The following is a 19,068-nucleotide window of genomic DNA, read 5'->3' as shown; positions in this document are numbered from 1 at the left end:
TCTCTCAGACATAGTAGAAATTTTGCAAAATATCTTGTCTCTGTCAAGAATTACTGTGGACTAACATATGATGGAGAAATATAAACTAATGGTTTGGTTTAGTACATGAAAGGGCTTTATTCATACCAAAAGGAGGAAAAACAAATCTGTATTTATAAAATGTTAGTCTTTTTGAAGACTGAACGCGTTGTTTTACCAGTAAACAGTCAGTATGGTTGAATGCTAGCATCTAGATACACTGGGTACTATCTTACCATACTGACAGCTTGTGTAAACATAGTAATAATTGTTGAAGGTAGAAAAGGTTTTCTTTGGAAATAATTTTAAGGAAAGCATGCCACATCTGAAACACTTCAGTTTCAATCTTCCTTCTTTTTTACTACGGAATTATATAATGATGGTGTGAGCTCAGTAGAGCTACACAGAAGAGTGCAAAGAAGGAAAAATAATGCAATGAAAGGTTGTTCTTACCAAAGCATGACATCAAAATTCAAGACACTGCTTCTAGTTTTATACTACCACAGATTTTCTAATAAATCACTATCTGTACATTGAACAATGGCTCAATTTTCCATAGGGATTTCAGTAGATAAAATTACACAACACTATCAAAAAGTGTCAAAGTTTCAGCCATTTTCAAGGTATTGTGAGTGCTCATAGACATCATTCAAGTTTGGGGCTCATTATAAAAGACACCACTACAAAAACATACAAAGAACCAGTTCCATGTCTGATAAAGATTTGGCACATATACCTGTTACACTTGCAGCTTACTAGAAAGTTGGAAGTAGGCAACTTCTCATAGGCATGGAATCTAGGAAAATCCAGAGTTTATGAGAGATGCCACAGTCACAAAAAGATAAAGAGGTAGTAAGATAGCACAAAACATGACCAAAAACTAGATCTAATTTGTGTCAAGATAGGACTTCTTTCCCCACCTCCATTTCGAATTTCTGCCTGAATCAGCTCTTGTTTCAGCCCTTCGATTTCTTTCTTCAGTTTAGCATTTTCCACACGAAGCTTCTTCTCTTCTCGGAGCGATGCCTGCAAGACTAAAGTTGACACTATATTAAAAACAATAGGCTTCAATAATTAGCATTCATTACTTGGCAAAAGGTTTTGTTTTTAAGAGAGAAATGAAATGTAGCGAGCCAAATACCAAAAAACTGGCAACTTTCAAGAAATTTATTACTACAGATATTTTTAGAATTTTTGTTGTTGCTGTTAAAATTGGCATTTTCCCCTTTTTTTTTTTGGAACATAATATTTATTTACTCAAGTTGCATCTTAATATAGTAGTTTTTCAGTCTCCTTAGTTGACTCACAAGAGGAAATTCCAAGAAACCTACTAAAAAAGCAGCTTAAACATGTTTGTAATATGGAACACCTTCATTCACTGATACTGATCTGTGTAAAATATCAAAGTTGATGATATTCTTTAGAGAATCCCATAGTGGTGAAAAAGCAGTAACACATTCATGCAAACTGATAGTCTTATACCCTTCCCAAGTGCCTTTCTCCCCCTCTAAAGGAGAAGTGTCATATATTGCATTTTCATAATCTCTTTGTGTCATTGGTCTTCCCTTCATTCATGCTTTTTTATTTCAGAATAAGCAGCTTCAACAAACCCGCAAACCACGAGACAGTGAAAAGGTGCTACTATTACAAGCTTGGTCTTTGAGAACCCGAAACACACTTGAAATGCTGACAGCACGAATGAAGTTGTCCATGTTCTCATTTTTTCTGATGAGCATTTAATGTTAACCACCTGGCTAACAAGCTTATCATAAGACAGAGAATTCCTTACTAGCTTTCTCCTTGAGCAGAGCAACTTGCTGCTTGAGGTATTCAATAACTTGATCGGCCTCTGCACCCTTCTGCTCCAGTCTGTTCAGCACCGCATTGTTGGCTGCCATCTTTATCAAGAAACGGGATAAAAACCTAGACAAATAACAGATGGTCTAAAATTAATTACTTCTTTATGTAATTAATGTTACCAACCCTTACCACATGAAGCAGTTCTAAAAGCAGTTGCTGAGTAAGAAAATTTGCTAAGCGAACAAGCTGGGCTCCCACCTCCTAATGCAAAGCCTAAACAAAAAGCTATGTTAAACAGAATCTGATGTTTGACAGCTGCTTTCAAGTATTTTGGAAGAAAAGCAACTTTCTTCCCAGCTGCAGAAAACATGTTCTTGCTTCATGAAACAGAAAAAATTCCACCTTCTGAAAAAGAAAGGTTTAGAGAATACCGCGAATATGTAGAGGTGGGGGGGGGGGGAACGAAATAAAAGGGAAAAGGTTAGACTGAAGAACAACGTATCCTGGTTTTATCTGACAAAATTATGAAGTGTACCCAGAATTTTATTGAAGGTAAGGAAATAGAAACGTTCCACAAAAGTTTCCAAACTTTTCTAATGAATTGATTCAAAAGGTATGAATCCTTTACACGGTATGGTTGTGCATACTTTCACCGTTATTTCACTTTTAAAGCAGAATTCACCAGCATTTTTAATCCTCTCTGACTAATGTGACTTTTACTGCAGGTTTCTAGCTTCAGATTTATTTTAGCTCTGATTTTGATCATCTCATTTTGTTTCCACTGCAATGGAAGGTCAGGCACCCAGGTAACAAATTCAAGAAGCAGGAAATACAAAGAAAAGTAAGTGTAAGAAAACAAATAAATGCTGTCTAGTTTTCTTTCAGGATGTTCAGTTTCTTTTACTGGGTTCTCTAATATTCCAGAAACTAGCTATGCCTTGTGTACAGCCCTTATTTGTTCAGTCCTTCCAAACATGATCCACTTTCTTCCCTGCAACATTTGCATCTAAACCTAAAGACTCAAGTATTAGCAACAGAATGATGAAATACAGTCACTCATATCTGCAACACGGTGTTTCTACCCTCTGCCCAGGACCTAAAAGATAAAAGAATCCGTACTAACAGCTGCCTTATGTAAATCAACAAAGAAAACAGATTATAGGTGGGAAGAAAAGATGCCCTGCAGATCTTCACAAGTAGCAGTGAGGTAATTCCTGTGAATTTGCCCACGAACTGCAACAAAGGGAAGAACTGGTAAGAAACTAGTGATCCAGATCCACACGCTGGCTCCCAAACCTTATCAGAGCCCCCAAATGCCTCTTCTCATACTGAATTGGCAAGAAAATTTTTCATTTTATTGCAAGATTATTCTGACACTCTGACCTAAGTCTGCTTTAACATGCGAATGAATATACTCAGTTGGGATTTGCAACAAAAGTCATACTGATGACAAAACAGTTTTAAAAGAACTGAAAGGAGGTGAACAGATACGACACTCATCAGTCACTCATCAGTGACAACACAGCACCTTTTGCTCAGTAGCAATTTATATTTCATGACTGATCTTCTACCACATTAGAACTCGGTTCTTTAGAGCTATACATCACCCCCCCTTCCCCCCCTTTTTTTAAATAAAGGATAAGAGCTGACAATGAATTGGGTATAGTGTAATTAAAAGTTCTTGAAGGAAAACTTGTAAAGCCAAAGAGATACAGTAGTCCAACAGACGATATATGGGCTATATTCTTCCTGCAAGTGATGAATGAACAACTATCTTGCCTTCTTTGCAATCTAAGACAGTGGAAGCCTGTTCGACACACATCAGTTTCCTAAAAGATGGAGGAAGTATTACTGTCATCACACCTTCCCCCCATCCACAACACGTTTTTCTTTTTAAAAGCAAGAAAATCTCATGGATAGAAGAGCAGCAGGAATCACCTTCATGAGACAACTAAAGTAATTTTAATACTCAAATTCATCTCTGCAATGAAATATATTTTTTTCCATGTGCAGCATGCAGGATCTATTATTTATGAAGTCTGAAAAATCCTGAGGGTTTTAGAAAGGAAAAAAGCGATTCCAATAAGTTACTGATTTAGATATCAAATGGAAATAAACATAAAAATATTATGGCACAACACAGCATAATATAAAGCCTGGGGTATTACTGTCTGCATACCAGTAAGATTTCTTGCAAGCTCGATAATCTCTCAGGGGAGCGCAATACTAACAGTGGAAACTTTGCCAACAACAACAGAAAATGCTACTAAAACTTCAAAGTGAACAGAATTGGTACATTTGATAGGTTTTAGCCAAGTTGGCTAATGAACTGAAGATCTGGAAATAAAGTTACATGATTACAATGGGTAGACATTTTCCCACTTGTCAAATAAATTTCTGGAGACCTAGTATTGTAACAATAACACAAAGGAATAGGTATTTCCGATGCTAATATAAAGAGCCAACAGGCTGAAATCACTGCTGCACAGGCACATGAACCCATAAAGCAATGTGATAAAAATGCATCCAAAAAGGGCACAATCTTTTTTTTTGTTTGTTTCTAAGATCCATCCTTACTATAAAACACAAAACACAAAAACCCATCAGTACTGCAACAATCAAAGGTTAGTCAATTTTTCCCTTTCCCCTCTGTTATCCTGCCCATACCACAAGAAAAACTAGTGGCAATACAAAAATTAAAAGAATTTAAAAATGGCAATAATATAGCGCAATGATTTGATTTATTTATTTATTTTTAACCAAAAACAATGGAAACTGAAGTCACTTCATATAATTGTGTCCCTTCTTCATATACAAAAGTTGTGGAAAAAACAAGTAAGGAGTTGCTACAGCAGTGGAACAGACCTTCTGAAAAGGGGGACCAACTGGTTTACAGCCAGAAAATCTGCTTAACCTCAGACCTCCGATTCCTGTTTTGTTATCTGCACTGCATCTGCACTGCCCCAGACCTACTGGGCAGCAGTGATAGAGCTCCATTTTCAAACATTTGTGAAGTTAGGTATCAGTATGTAGAAGTGGTTTCATTTCTCATCATTCTATTTGCTAACTTCAAAGAGCTGCCCACCTTTTTCCAACAGAAAGCACAGCTTGCTGGGATCTTCTAAGTAGCTACAGTCCCCCGACATAAGAAAACAGGCATTTTTCTATGTTGTTTCCCAAGATCACCCAATGTGGAAGGGTCCCAAAAGTAGCAAGCCTCAATACTAGCCATATAGTACAAACTATCCCAAAACACCAATGTTTTACAAATACTGGTTTAGCGAAACTGGCCCAGATGTTAGACTTTGTCCAGATCAAAAAACGAACAGACCAAGACAGTAAAAACCTAAACCTTGGTGTATCTTACTCTTCAATATTAATATTATCTGCTTCTAAAAGCAACAAAAAGCCAAAACCCCAATAAAACTAATGACAAGATTTAAAACTTAAACTCTAAAAATTGTTTTTGGAATCTATCCCTAGTCCGAAGATGGAACCAATTACTTTTCACTTATTGGAAAAGCAATCACTTAACCAAAACCCAGGAACTGGAAGCCAACTGACTCCCCAAAACTAAAATAATTAGCTCTACACATTCCATCTTCCAGCTGCAGGTTTAAAAACAAGTCAGTACTTTCAAGTACTCAGCTTTTTCTTGCAATGCTTTGTTAACACCAACACACAAAGTAAGATTACTAACTGTATTCTTACCTGTAAGTCAACACGTTCCCTGTGTATGCTTTGAGTACATCTATGACAGTGATGCAGCTTTTATTTTAGCATTTTTAAGTCAGTAAGGTTTTACGCTCTTTTCTTACAGCCATCTCTTGTTCTCATTCTTTCCTACAGGCCTTAGTGGAACACAACCAAACGCCGTGTGATCACCCTGGGCATGCACTGAGACAAGGAATTCATCAAGTAACATACAATGAAATAAAATCACCACAACTGCCTGCTTCTCCTCTCTTCCTCTCCCATTCCCATCGGGAGAAGTAGCCCATTAAATGGAAAGCCAAGCCAAGACCAACGATGAGGCAAGGAGCCACTATAGAAGAAAGTAAACGTTTATAAGAGCACATTCACTTTTCAGTTGAAATGCTCTGTTCATACTGAAGTTTGTCATTATGAAGCAGTAGCTGCAGGATTAACCTTATTCTTAAAGTTACCAACGCTCCAAAGATTATTCAGCATTTGAGAAATGTTATTAAGTTCACTACTAACAAACTATACAAAACTATTCATGGCAACTTCTCTCCCTAAGCTTTTGATCTTAAGCCTGAAGTAGCTCTCGAACGAAACCACTTTTCTTCTTCCATGAGATATCTCGAGACGCACCATGGTTTTCAACTTGTACAGCAGCATGCTCTACTTTCTGTAAAAGACAGAAAGCATCAACCACCACTTGGTTTCTGCAAAGAGTGTGTTCAAAGACTTCTTTCTGAGCATCTTTTTCTGGGATGGTCATTTCTGGCAGACAATCTTACAAAAACCCATAAATATAACAGAATGTGCCAGCTGTTTGCCAGATTCTGCTTCCCTGTGCTCTACACTTCTATGAACTGTCAGGACACAAGGTGAAGCAGATTTAAAAATCTCACATCACACCTTTTTATTCCGTAGAGTAAGGAACAGTAGTGATCAGATCAAAACAGAAGAAAAATAGAGTGAAGATAACTCGAAAGATCAGTGCAATGAGGAGATTGTTTTACTTGCCCCATATTCTCCTGCCTCCAGAGAGTCAGGATTCATGCTTGAAAATGAATTTTCTCGTCAAAGTTTCTCCTAGTTCCTGATAAACTATGCCAGACCTGATGCTGTAAACATTTTTGGATGAGATTTGATTCACGTTTTCGGTATGAGAAATTGGAGCTTAATTTTCAAAACTACACGACTTTAAAAAACTAAGGTAGGCCACAATTGATTACTTCTGAGATCACGTCTTAGTTTTCACTTGGCGGTCTCCCTCCTTCAGTCAAAGCACAGAAGATCAGCAGCAGCTTCAATCTGTCATTCGGGAGGCAATGCTCCATTACATTTAGCTGCACACTTTGCAGTAATGCACTTTTATTGCTCGCCCATTTTGGAAACCAGCTGTATTTAGTAAGTGCCAAGCATGTGCCTATTCCTATTGCTCCATTCTCTTCTCAAAAGGTTTGGGTCTTTCACTCGATTTTTGTTACACACTGAAAAATGCGGTCGTGGCGTTTACACCCAAATATTCCATCTCAGGAAACACAATTGTAAAAGACTGATTCTCCATCTTTTGAGGCCTAAAAATATTTAGAGGTATTTCTCTGAAACTGCCATGATCACAAATTTTCACCTGTGGAAAAATATAATTCCTCAGTTGCAAAATAAAGTAAACCAAGAAGCTGTTCACAGAGCTTTCAATCACAGAGAAACTTCAGAAAATGTGCCTTTCAAGCCCATATACGGGTAAGCTGAAGTATCAGTAAATACCAATGATACTGAGAAAGAAAGCAAGTATCTCAGATACTAGACCCATTTTTTGCATTGCTTGCAACTCCTTCATGATGACCAAAGCCCTGGTTTGCTAGTTCTAATACAGCAAGAAGACAAAACCCACCCCATTACACTTAAAGATCATCTCACCCACATTGAAAAGACAAACATGTATTAAGACTTAACTACCAGCTCATCTCTTTCAGAGCATACGTAGCTAGCTCTGCCAGGAAAGAACACAGGTTTCCTGAGTCTCACATTGTCAAAGTAAATTTGGATAATTAAAAATATGCCTTGGAACCCTAAACATGGAAATGACAGAAAAGTAGATGTTCACCTAGACTCTTCTCCACATACAGGAAAGGAGACGTGCAAATGATATTTTTGGCATAATGATAGCAAATACTGGAATGATAGCAAACACTGGAATAGCAGCAACTAGCAATGATAGCAGATTTAAAATAAAGCTGTACTTTCTTACGATGCCAGAATTCTGAGCATTATTCATAATTTCAGTGTAAAAACTCCAAGTCTACAACTGATTATTAAATCAACCATTACAGAATCTCATTTTTGACTCACAGTACCAGATCAGTGATCACCTGCCAGGTACTAGAAGCGTGGCACTGTAAAACATGAAATGAAACTTTAACCATTATCTTGTATTTTGCTAAAAGAAAGAACACAGCTTTTGAGAAAAACAGAATTACAGCCTAAGATGTAAGAGAATATTGTAAAGTAAAGAAATACAGTTTTGTAAATTTATCAGTGCAATTTTCCTTGTTCTCCCCAGACAAGTGATTGTTTTGACTAGGGCTTTAAACAGCCGAGCAGCCCGAGTATTGTTGTTGTTATTACTGTTATTTCTGGAGCACTTAACTACGCTTTTTAAAGTATTCATAAACTATAACTCCTGTGTAGTCAGTATTGAAAGCAATTTGCCAAGCAGCAAATTATTAATCAAAGTTGTACATTTCTGCCATATGTTATTTCAACTCTCATCTTTTGTACTGAGACTCAGAATAATTGCTTTGCAGATTTCCAAACAACTAACATGTCTAACACCGGCCATCCAAGAAGCGATGCCAGCCCTAGGAAATGATTTGCTGGCCCTGGAGACTACAGTTCAACCCTTCTGGCTGCCAGATAAATCAGGCTCAATCCCAGCTGCAGACAGGTCCTTTAGTAGTCCTAAGAGCCTACCCCTCCCTATTTTAAAGGGCTGTAAAGAGTAAAAACACACACAAGCAAACCTTTTCATATTGAAAAAATAGCACAGCATGAAAGCGTTTTTTTCTTTTTTTAATGTGATGGAACATTGCACAAAAAGCCCATCCACTGGCAGCAATTTGGAGGCAAGAGAAATTACTCAAGTAAAGACTATTTTTAAATATGAAGACAAGTCTTTCTTGAAAAGGAAGGATGTACCAAGGCCATAGGCGAGTCACATCAATAATGGGACAAGCAAAATCCAATCTATAACAAGGACTGCCTGAAGAAATGTGTCAGTTATTTATTATAACAAATGAAAGTAGAAGCATGAGATTCTTTAAGAGTATGGCGACAGATGTCATTTGAATTCAAATGCATCTTTTAGAACTGTATGGTAGAGAACATTAGAAACAGAAAAAAAGTATTTTAGTATTTTGCTCAAGTTCGCATTTCAGGATTTAGTAGATGCTACAACATTAATTAAGTACATCACGTCTAAATACAAAACAGCTATGGCATTCAAAGGCTTAAGGAAAGTGACAAGTACTTGCAACTTCATTTAGACTTGGTCTGTAAGCCTGTGCTAAATTTGTACTCGGGTTGATGTTTCTATTACCACTACTTGTCTTAGCCCTATTCCAAATGAACTTTGTGCTCCTTCCAACCTCTGAGAGGACACCAAAGCACTAAAAGCAGAGACGTGACTATTAGGAGTTCTGTCCAGGTTAAGGTAAAAGTCATGAGATTTGGATCAGGCTTGCAACAAAATTCTTTGTGGCTACCAAAAAATTGTCAGTAACAAAGACAGGATACAAAGCTACAAGAAGCTTAATTTACTAATGGGAGAAGAGTGCCCAGTAATGCTTGGGTGGCTCAGAGCACAGCTGAAGAAAAGCCACTTCTGTGCACTGCTCAACTTCAGCCTCGACAAGCTGTGCGCCCGCTACAGCTGCCAGGTCTGCTGGAAGTTCACCAGGTTCATCTGGTTGTGCTTTACAGCGCACTCTGAAATTTAAGCAGCAGCTCCTATGCCAAAACAGTTGGCCAACCTCATGTATTTTTTCAGCAGAGTATCTTTTGGATCCCACTGCATTAATATTTTAATAGCACTGTAAGAATCGTACAGTAAACCATCACCACGTGCAGAAGGAATTCTTACATAACTCCTGCGATGGAAAAGATACACCACCTCCAACACGGTGCCTTGTTTCCTTGACCTTAAGCAAAGATTTCCAAACCCTAAATGCATCCAGCTATTTGGAACTAAAAGCTTACATCAAGTTCTTTTACAGTTTCTTCATTTATTTACAAAAGCTTAGCTTTCCAAAGAACGGCGTATCCAGTGGATACCACTGAATTAAAAAAAAAAAAAAGAGTAGCTGACACGCATGCCTCAAAGTATCCCTATAAAACTTCCTTGACAGGTGACAGACTTCACAATTACAGACACACACACTTGGCTTATAAGTTCAGAAATATAAGTGGACTCAGCTGCATCTGGACAAGTCTGCGGGGTCAGCATTTGCCACAGAAGAACTCGAAGAATCTGTACTGCTGTTCATCCTCTGGTGCTTTACCAGGGAGTGAAAGCTTTAGGTTACTGTCATAGCTACCCAGTGAACTACCCGTAAATCAGATGGATTTCACTGCAGTTCTGGCTCTTCTTCTGCCACCTGTTCATATCAAGTAGAACACCATTTCTTGGATATATTTATTGTTTTCTGTAACTTATCCTAAAAGAGCAAGTGTTCACACTACCTGCTTAATTAAGAACATGAACAGCAGTCATAAAAAGGTAAAGAAAAAATGTTTATCCCCCCTCAAGATTAGTCTCACTTGCAAACATACACGTTTTTAAAATACCTCTCAAAATCCAACCTTTATTTTGGGGGGCTGCCTGCGCAATAAGGATACCAACCCTTGTCAGAAACCGCAGCCACTAAAATGTCAACTTAGAGACAGCCTTTCCTCAGAAGTCTGAAGAGTTTGGAATAAAGATATCATTCATCAATGTATTTCATGTCAGCAATAGGGTACAAAATAATTGTATTGGTTGGGTAGTGCACAGGAAGACTGACCCCCTTTAAATTTACAGGAGTCACATTTTAATTCAAAATACTCCCAGTGTCTGAAAGCTGCCTGTTAGTAATTTTACACAGTTCAACCGTGATAAAAGGGAATCTTGCAAATCTTGACTTTTAATTAGTGTCAGTTTTTCTATATGTAGCAGTAATATCTCGGAGCTCTGCTAAGACAAAGCAGGATTTAACTGTCCAGTGAACGCAAGCACAAAGGTTAAAAATAATCATTATTCATTCACAAAAGCATTCAGCAGACATCATGCAGATGGTACAGCAGGAGGATCAGTGTTCTCAAACTACAACTGCACTAACAATTGCTAGTATTTACTGAGGCAGAAACTTTAGCTCTTCTTTATGTGAGCCAAATAAAAGCTGAAGAAAATTATACTTGAAGATGTGCATGTATGTGTGTGCACGTCTGTGTGTAATCAGCGCAGGAGCAATGGCAAACATCACTTAATGGGGAGCAAGAAAGCTGCCTTTAAAGAGAAAAGCAGTCCTTGCAGACCTTTGAACCTGCAGTCACAGGATCGCAGTTACCTAAGCTAAACCCTCCCACACATATTCAACTTCCCTGGTTCATTCATCACACAGACAATTGCACTTTCCAGAGCTGAATTTAATCACTTAATACAGCAGGACAGTATTTTAATGATGATCTTTCATAAAGATACTAACTTAACCCATGCAGAGAAAATTAATTATTCAGCTGTAGAGTGAAAAGCCAGAATTAACTTTTAAATTTGAAGCAGGCTGACAGCAACTAATCCCCAGCAGCAGTTACGTGTCTCTTGAAAAGTGTGTTCCCACAGCGTATACCACTTCACATTTTGGGCATCAGGGCCGAAACACAGGTGTCTCCTTTAATCACCTATAGAGAGAAGAGACTTAAAATTCCTACCAAGTATCTAAGAAATCTCCAAATATAGCTACTATGTATTGTAGCTAACTAACTATTCTCCCTTTTGAACCGATGATTTTAACTTATATGCAGTTGAAATCTACAGAGCATTCCTCCCTGTAGCAATGAAAGAACTCTGAAGAAGAGTTTTCAGTAGATTTCTATTTCTGCAAATGAAGACTTTGCTAGTTTGTGAAAGGCCTCGGTTATTTTCTGTATTCTAAACTGGAGGAGAACATCAAGAGTTTCTTGGAGTACTTTCTAGCTTCTCTTGTGCAACTCAGCTCTCACAGGACAGTGCCCCCATCTACTTTCCTCTGTCAATTTAACGTTGCATGTATTCATGAGTAGCTTCTCACAAAAATGCTCGTGTGCTGGTACCAAAAAGATCTGAAGTAGGAAGGTCAGAGTTACTAAAGATCTTGTTCTATGAGCACTTGATAATATTTTTTTGATGTAACTACACTCAGCAGTAACTACACTTGTCTTGACACAGTTCAGACCAACATGGTTTCTGAGTGAATAGTCTGTCAGTCTCAGTAAACTTCTGGACCATATCACCTATAAATATTTGAGCACCCTTTAAGAGAAAACACAGCAATATTGTATCTTTTAATGGTACCAAAAAAGTAAGCAGTCTTGTACCAAAACAGTAAGCAGTCTTTTAATTATTGCTTTTCGAGAGTTTCAGAGTTTTTAAGACTTTTAGGATGTGAATGACTTCTCCCTCTTAAATCCTAGATTTGCACAGAGCAAAACAAACAGAAAACCTTTTGCGTTCATCGTGGACATGGAAGGCACTTAAGCCAGCTACTAAGTAAAATCCTCCAGCCTTCAGGGAACAGCTGTATTTCACCTATGGAATCAAAGCTGCTTTTGTTTCCAGAATTTACAACACATTGAGCCAAATGATGATTTCATTGTATTCCAGATTATTCTATTGAAAAAACAGCAGCTTAAAAACAATTATTTTCATGTAGAGTAACTTGTTTCAACGTTTTCAAAGATGCAAACCTGCAGGTAAGTTCTCAGTAAAATTTTGTTATGGAGAAGAAGGTAAAGGTTATATGTGCAAAGGAAAACACCACATCTGAGTTCTTATCGCTAGCGTTATTTTATAGATGGTCATATGGATGTGAAATCACTTACCCACTGCGATGGAGCAGGGTAATTCAACCCCTAAGACCAGATTAATTTCCCTGATGTACAATTCAGTGTCATATCCTAGTTGGCAATGGAGACTTCCTCAGTGTGCGACTGTTACCAATTACCAGACCACTTCACCCAGAAGGTTTCAAAGCTTCCAGGAGGACAAGCGAGTGCGTGAACTTAGGGCTGTTGCTCCAGAGCAGCTGCTACTAAGCCCAGCCCGGAGCCTCCTCCATGCCATGTGCAAACATGTACACTCCTGCGGGACCAGCAGCCCCAAGCTGCCGCGGCCAACTGAGCTGCTGAAGCAATTTGCTCACTTATCTTCAGTCTGAAATAAGATGCCACTACAAAGCTGTATATTAAACTGTAATTGAGAAACACTCTGGGATGGAAACTAGATCCAATAGCCATGGATCGTTTCCGAGAGTGTCCCGAAGTAAGAGGCTAATCTTTAAACTATCAATTCGGACGCAGTGGAGGTTACGTTGGGAAAGCTCCTGATGAGAAGGAAATGGAAATAAGTCTCCTGTAATGGGAAGTTTTATGCCAAAACATTGTACCAAATGATCTCAAGAAAAGATTTGCTAACTCAAGGCAGTTTTTAAAGATGTTTTATGCATTGCCAACTGCTTTCAAATGTAAAAAGCATCTCAGAATCTGTCTGCTTTCAGATAATTAGGATGTGAGACAACACACCAGGGAGGCAGTTATGAGAGGAATTCAATTTTCCTCTAATCCAGCACAGAATCTGTCAGGTTTTTGTCCCCAGGATTTTGCAAAAAGAAGAATGGGTTTTTATACGTGAATTGGGTTTAACCAACGGTGATTAAATACGGTATATGTTACTTTCCAATAACAGTGCTAGTTTAAGCTTCCCCCTATAGGGTTTTTTGGTGTGGTTTTGTTTTTGGTGGTTTTTTTTTTTTTTTTTGGAGTGAAAGAGGAGTTTCTAGGCTGTTAAGTTACATAAAGTTAGGATAAGAGCTTGAGAATTTTATACAAAGCTGTGGAGTGTGACAAAATGTAAGGGCTAGGTTAGCAGAAGATGGCTTTTCTCTGGAATTTCTCTCTAAAAAGTGAAAGAGCATAGAGGGGTTCTATGAAATTTTCATTTCATTAAGGTATCTACGTCACCTTCTTTAGAAATGGCAAACATCAACAAGTGATCATAGCTGCTGTGAAGGACCTCCACTGATGTGTTAATCATCAAAATAGAACAATTTCAGACTATAACAACTCTCCAGGTTGTAAACATCACTTAAGAAAAACCTTATCCTTTATCTCCACAGGCAGATATGACTGCCTCACTAATCCATTTATTCACACCGTTATTGAGAATGGTCGCATTAAGTGTGGGCACCAAAGGCTTGCTGGATAAGCACCCCCTGCTCAGTTTCTCTGTACTGAATGGGTGACCCAGCCTTAAGAGGAGACAACTGAGGACACCTTGACAAAACTGAATGAAACAAGACAATTTGCAAGCACACAAGCAAAACACTGGGAGCGAAACACTTGCTTTGGTGCAAGACTTCAAAGGAAAGATTATTCACGAAGATGACCTATTATATCCCAGCTAATTTTGATGACCTATTATCTCAGCTAATTTTATCTCCCTGCTCCTGCCCCGATCCCATCTTAGGAAGCAAGATTTGCTGAGTTACAGAGGAGGACAGGAGCCAAGGACATTCAAAAAGAATACACAACGTGATGCAGAAACAAATTCCTTGGTGGTCACACTCTGCTGCTAATGCAGCCCTATATTAGCCTGTGAGCAGCCTCATTAGAATTGGTGGAGATTAATTGTCATAGCAAAATAAATAGTTCAGGAAGGAACAAACAAGTGATTGAATTGCTCTTCTTCGGTCCCCATCTGTATCACTTAAGCTGGCCAAGTAATCTAAAAGTGCTGAAAACTGAAATTGCAAACTAATCTATGAACTAGCGATACAAAAGTAAGAGGACGCTAAAATCTGAAACAGCCACCACCTGTTGGTCCTGATGGTTTCTTTAGAAAAGTATGTCAAAAAAAAAGCATTTAGAAAAAAAATGTAAATTAAACTTTTTTGTGTGTATGTCTGTGTTGTCCCATTACGTGATATTACAGAATATCATCCAGGAGAAGGTCACGACCGGCATTATAAACAGCTGTCCCCTTGAAAACTGAGCAGAATTCTGCATGCTGAATTCTCTCAGCAGGAGTGGCAGTAATTGCCGTGCCTAAAACCACAGTGATAAACTATCGCAAATACCGAACTGTGCTTTATTTATAAGCATCTGGGAGAAGTACAGAGCATGCTGAGACAAGGAACTTGGTCACTTTAGCAGTGCTCAGACCAACACGGTGACAATCTCAAAGTACTCAGAGCAGAGTCATGCTATCCAAGAAAACCAGCAGCACGTTTTTATTATGTTGAAAAAGTGCTTTCTCCTGTTCTGTTAGACGTATTTCATTGATTGGAACCACACAGGTTACATTTTCAAGAGGGAAACACCTGCTTGAAAAGCGTTCCATGCCTGTTACTGACTTCACCATTAAATGTATTTAGGGCTCAAAACATAGAACATCAACTAATGAGTACATTTACTTAAGACCACACCACAAATACGCTAGGGAACAAGTTCTTATCTGGGAATCTATTCTCCTGCTGTGTTCCTCAGTTTAAAAACAAAAATCTCTTCAAGGCTGTAACTTCCCTAGAAAAGAAGGTTCAAGGAGACAGGAAAGGAGAAAGGAAAGACAAGCCAGGAAAACTTTCTAGCCACACTTTATCACAGACAAAATGTTTCAGCTACTTAAGAGGCTTCCCAAGCAATATTCCCACGGCCCTCACGCATACTGAAGACCCCTCACAATTGCCACAGATTTGCTTTTGGTCAGGTTCTCCTTTCCTGTCCCTCAACTTTTTAAAGACACTTCAAAGGAGATCAAAAGGTTTGGAAGAAGTTGAGTTGTTTAGTCTGTAGAAGAGAGATGGAAGACTGGGTCTCATTCTTCAAACACAAATAGTCGGTATGAGAACAGGACTAAACTGTTCACCAGGTCTACTGCAGACAGGAAAAGGCAAGGAAGATTTAAGTTGGACATTTGGAAAGCTTTCAAGCAAGAGTAAAGGACTGAACAGATTGCCTATGGAGGTTGTGGAACATCCATCATTGGAAGGTTTTAAAAACAGGTTAGGCAAATGTATCAGAAGCAATTTAGGTAGGGTAGATGAGAATGAGCTTGAGATCTTTTGCTCCCCTTCTGTTAAAGTCTTTTCTTTATACCCAGCATTTAAAAAAAATATATATATATATATTTTCCTCTTTCATATCCCTGTGTTTTAACTTTTAAAAATAAGCAGCAAATCTGCCTTTGTAACTATTTTTCAACATATTCAAGTGCGATAACCTGGAAGAACAAAACACAAAGATTTGCTAACTGTGAAAAGCAGGAAAAATAAACCACCTGTGAAATAAAACATCAATATATTCATTTTACACTCATTCTGAAGAAACTGACATATAAATCAATTTGCAAAACTGACCAAGTAAATAACTATTTGGAGAGATCATAGGAACTTTAGGGAGAAGTTGCACAGTCCTTGCACCAAGCATCTTCTCCAGACCTTAGTCTGATGGAGAAACTGCTTGGCCTGGACCAACGACAGCAGTGCTAGAGGCCCACCCAGCAGCCCCCACTTTGGGGCACACCAGAAGAGCAACGTACCTTTGACATCTGATGACAGACCAGCTGAAAATAGACTAAACCGAAGAGACATCCTTATTGGAAAGATATTCCACACCAAAAAGTCCTTTTCTTAAGTTCCTCTTAATCTATATCTTGATTGACGTCTTTATTATACAACATATTTTTTAACCCAAAGAAAGAGAAACAGGTTGTAAAGTTCATGTTAGAGCTGTAGCAACTTTATCCATAAAAGTGTAGTCAGGGAGAGGAATGCTAACTCACTCTTGGTTTGGATAAGACAACTATTTTTCATAGATTGTACTGGCTAGTAAAGAAACAGAAGATAGAGAGAAGATACACAAGCAAGAACCGAGGACAATCTAGGCCACCAGTTATCATTTGTATCACAGAGCAGACCCCGTTAGGCACAGTTTTAGTGCCTTTAATTTCTTCTGGAATTTCACCTGGATTTTCTTCAAACGGGAACCTCTCAAAGAGAAGGGTGCAAGTAAGATTACAGCAATATTGTGTCATCTTTATTGCTGCCTCTTTTAAGCATCACCACTATTCTCTTGCCAGCTTCTAGACCAACAGAAGACAGCCTTACAATACTAACGTAGTGACTCTACACAGTACCTACTACGTAGCAGAGAAACATATAATGATGGATGACAAACCAAATTCCTACTTTATTTTAAGTTACAAATTAGGAATACATTCTTACAGTCTGAATAACTAAAATACGAGAACAGACTGAGATCCCATAGTCTCCACAGACCATCACCAAAACTGCAAAGAACTATTAAAATAAGCATCTGCCAGGAACAGCAGAGGGAAATTTTGGGACATGTGAAAAGAACTAATAACATCAAGGTCCTCTTAAACCATGTTTTTATAAGTCTAAGGCAGCAGTAGGTAGGTTACAGTACTCACACTAATTCTAACCAGATGAATCATTGGCAATGTACCTCGAAATTCCTAACGCAGCGGTACTCTGTTTTCTTACTCTCCAGGAGAAAAGAAATTGGGAAAACTCACTGATGACTTACTGATCTGTGGTCACCAAGTCTGGTCAGTAAATCAATTTTCAGTTTTTGCTCAAGAAATTTATTTATTTATTTGAAGAAAAGCATTTTTGCCAAGCATTAAAAAAAAAAACCAGTTATGTTCATCAGGCTGCTTTGAGACTTGAGACTGTATTCAATAATAGGTAGAGATGGCTTTGGCTACACTGAAGAGAAAAAACAGCTATCAGAGGAACATTCTTGCTACTATTTCATACTAAAGTAACCATGGAAATGAAAACTAAACTTTGATCTCCCCCCTCCCCAGCTCCCACGGGCAAGTACAATAGAAAATCTAACAAGGGAAATGTATGTCGGTGACGTTAACAAGAACCATACAGGTAGAAGAGAAAGGTTTAGAAGGTTTAGAGGGAAAACTAATGGGTTACCAAGTTTCTCTGTTGGACTCCAGTCACAGAACTCATATCAGCAAAAGAAACAGGAGAAGCTGTTTGCTTTGCCCACATCTGATGTTCCTAGCAGCTGCCTTCCACGCTGGCCACTCCTTTTATCTGTGTTGCCTAGCATTTGAAATTCTTTACGTTTTAGAAAACACTCCCACAGAAGAGACAAATGTCAATGAAATCTCTACATGGCAGCTGCGACATGCAGCCACGAGAAAGCTCAAAAACTTTGGTAGAAATCAGATTCCTCTTCCTGCACACTTGATCATTTCCCCTTATGACAACTGCTTTACACTCGTTTTATTATGCAGACATTTCTCATCCTGGTTTTAGACATTTATTGGGCTCTTTCCATCTTCCGAATTCAGTCACATTCTCCAATTGATCTAGAATTTACCCATTTGTCTTCTACTCATGTCACTGAGTATCTACCCCTCCCAAAATCAGGATTTCTACAGTGTACTGAGAAGAAAACCTAATACATCTTCCAACTAGCTAATCCAACACAGCACTCGACCTAAAAAAGCTAGCAAAGTGTTGGCTAATTATTCACACCAGATAGCTATTTTCCAAACAAACGGGATGAAATGGAGGCCAGAACAGAAGTGAGATGGCTTTTCCTTGCATGAAGCATGAATTCATGTCATAGTCAGGATTATTCATTGCTAAGAAATATTTATAGGTCAAAGGATTTCAAAGCAAATCCACACGAAGCCCCATACTCAAGCCCAGTACCCTGAAGAAGACTACTTGTTAAGTAGGAGGGATTTAGGCTAGACAGGTCTTGATAAAACTTCTGTTTTGCATCTGAATTCATTCTCATTCTTGCCAAGTTAAGATCCATTCTTCACCTTGATACCATTACTTTTGAGTTCTTGTCCTCCAAAACATACGAGCTACTTCTGCTGCTTTCTTAGGCCTTTTTCAGATAGAAACAGAGTAACATAATCTGAAAGCTTTTTATTCCACTGAATTGGGGGTCAGAGCTGAGAAAGCAAAGCTTGTCCAATTTGATTCTCCTGCTAATCAGCAACGTTACAAAGAACAGTGATTTTAGAAGTGGCCTGTTGCTTCAGAGAGAATACACAAGTCACTTCAGGTGATTATTTCCTTACATTTTTTATATTATTACCTTACAATACAAACTAGCACAGTGCTATAGGATAAACCATGCTGTATCATGAATGTACACACACTTTGAAGTATTTTTATAATATTTCTATCAACTGTTTTGAAAGCTACAGTACAACTGTTTCAGTTGTCCTGAATCTCAATATACCACAGAATAACGAAAACTTTTTTT

At 38.3% G+C, this 19,068-nt stretch overlaps 1 protein-coding gene across 2 annotated transcripts in view; it reads right to left on the bottom strand.

The window, feature by feature from the left end:
• AIMP1 (aminoacyl tRNA synthetase complex interacting multifunctional protein 1) overlaps positions 1–19,068 on the bottom strand; it is a 35,732-nt gene that overhangs the window by 15,195 nt on the left and 1,469 nt on the right. The window contains exons 1-3 of one of the 2 annotated variants that reach the window (XM_066996861.1): positions 12,625–12,880; positions 1,808–1,941; positions 939–1,052 (exon numbers count right to left, since the gene is read on the bottom strand). In XM_066996861.1, coding sequence (XP_066852962.1) covers positions 939–1,052; positions 1,808–1,916 — 223 coding nt within the window. In that variant the 5' untranslated portion in view covers positions 1,917–1,941; positions 12,625–12,880. Of the gene's footprint in view, positions 1–938; positions 1,053–1,807; positions 1,942–12,624; positions 12,881–19,068 lie in introns of those variants that run through there. The other variant, XM_048066443.2, reaches the window with a different exon arrangement.

This window comes from Anser cygnoides, chromosome 4 (assembly GCF_040182565.1).
Source record: "Anser cygnoides isolate HZ-2024a breed goose chromosome 4, Taihu_goose_T2T_genome, whole genome shotgun sequence".
Lineage (NCBI taxonomy): Eukaryota > Metazoa > Chordata > Aves > Anseriformes > Anatidae > Anser > Anser cygnoides.
Note: the sequence above shows the minus strand (reverse complement) of the source record. Positions and strands in the feature narration are given on the sequence as shown.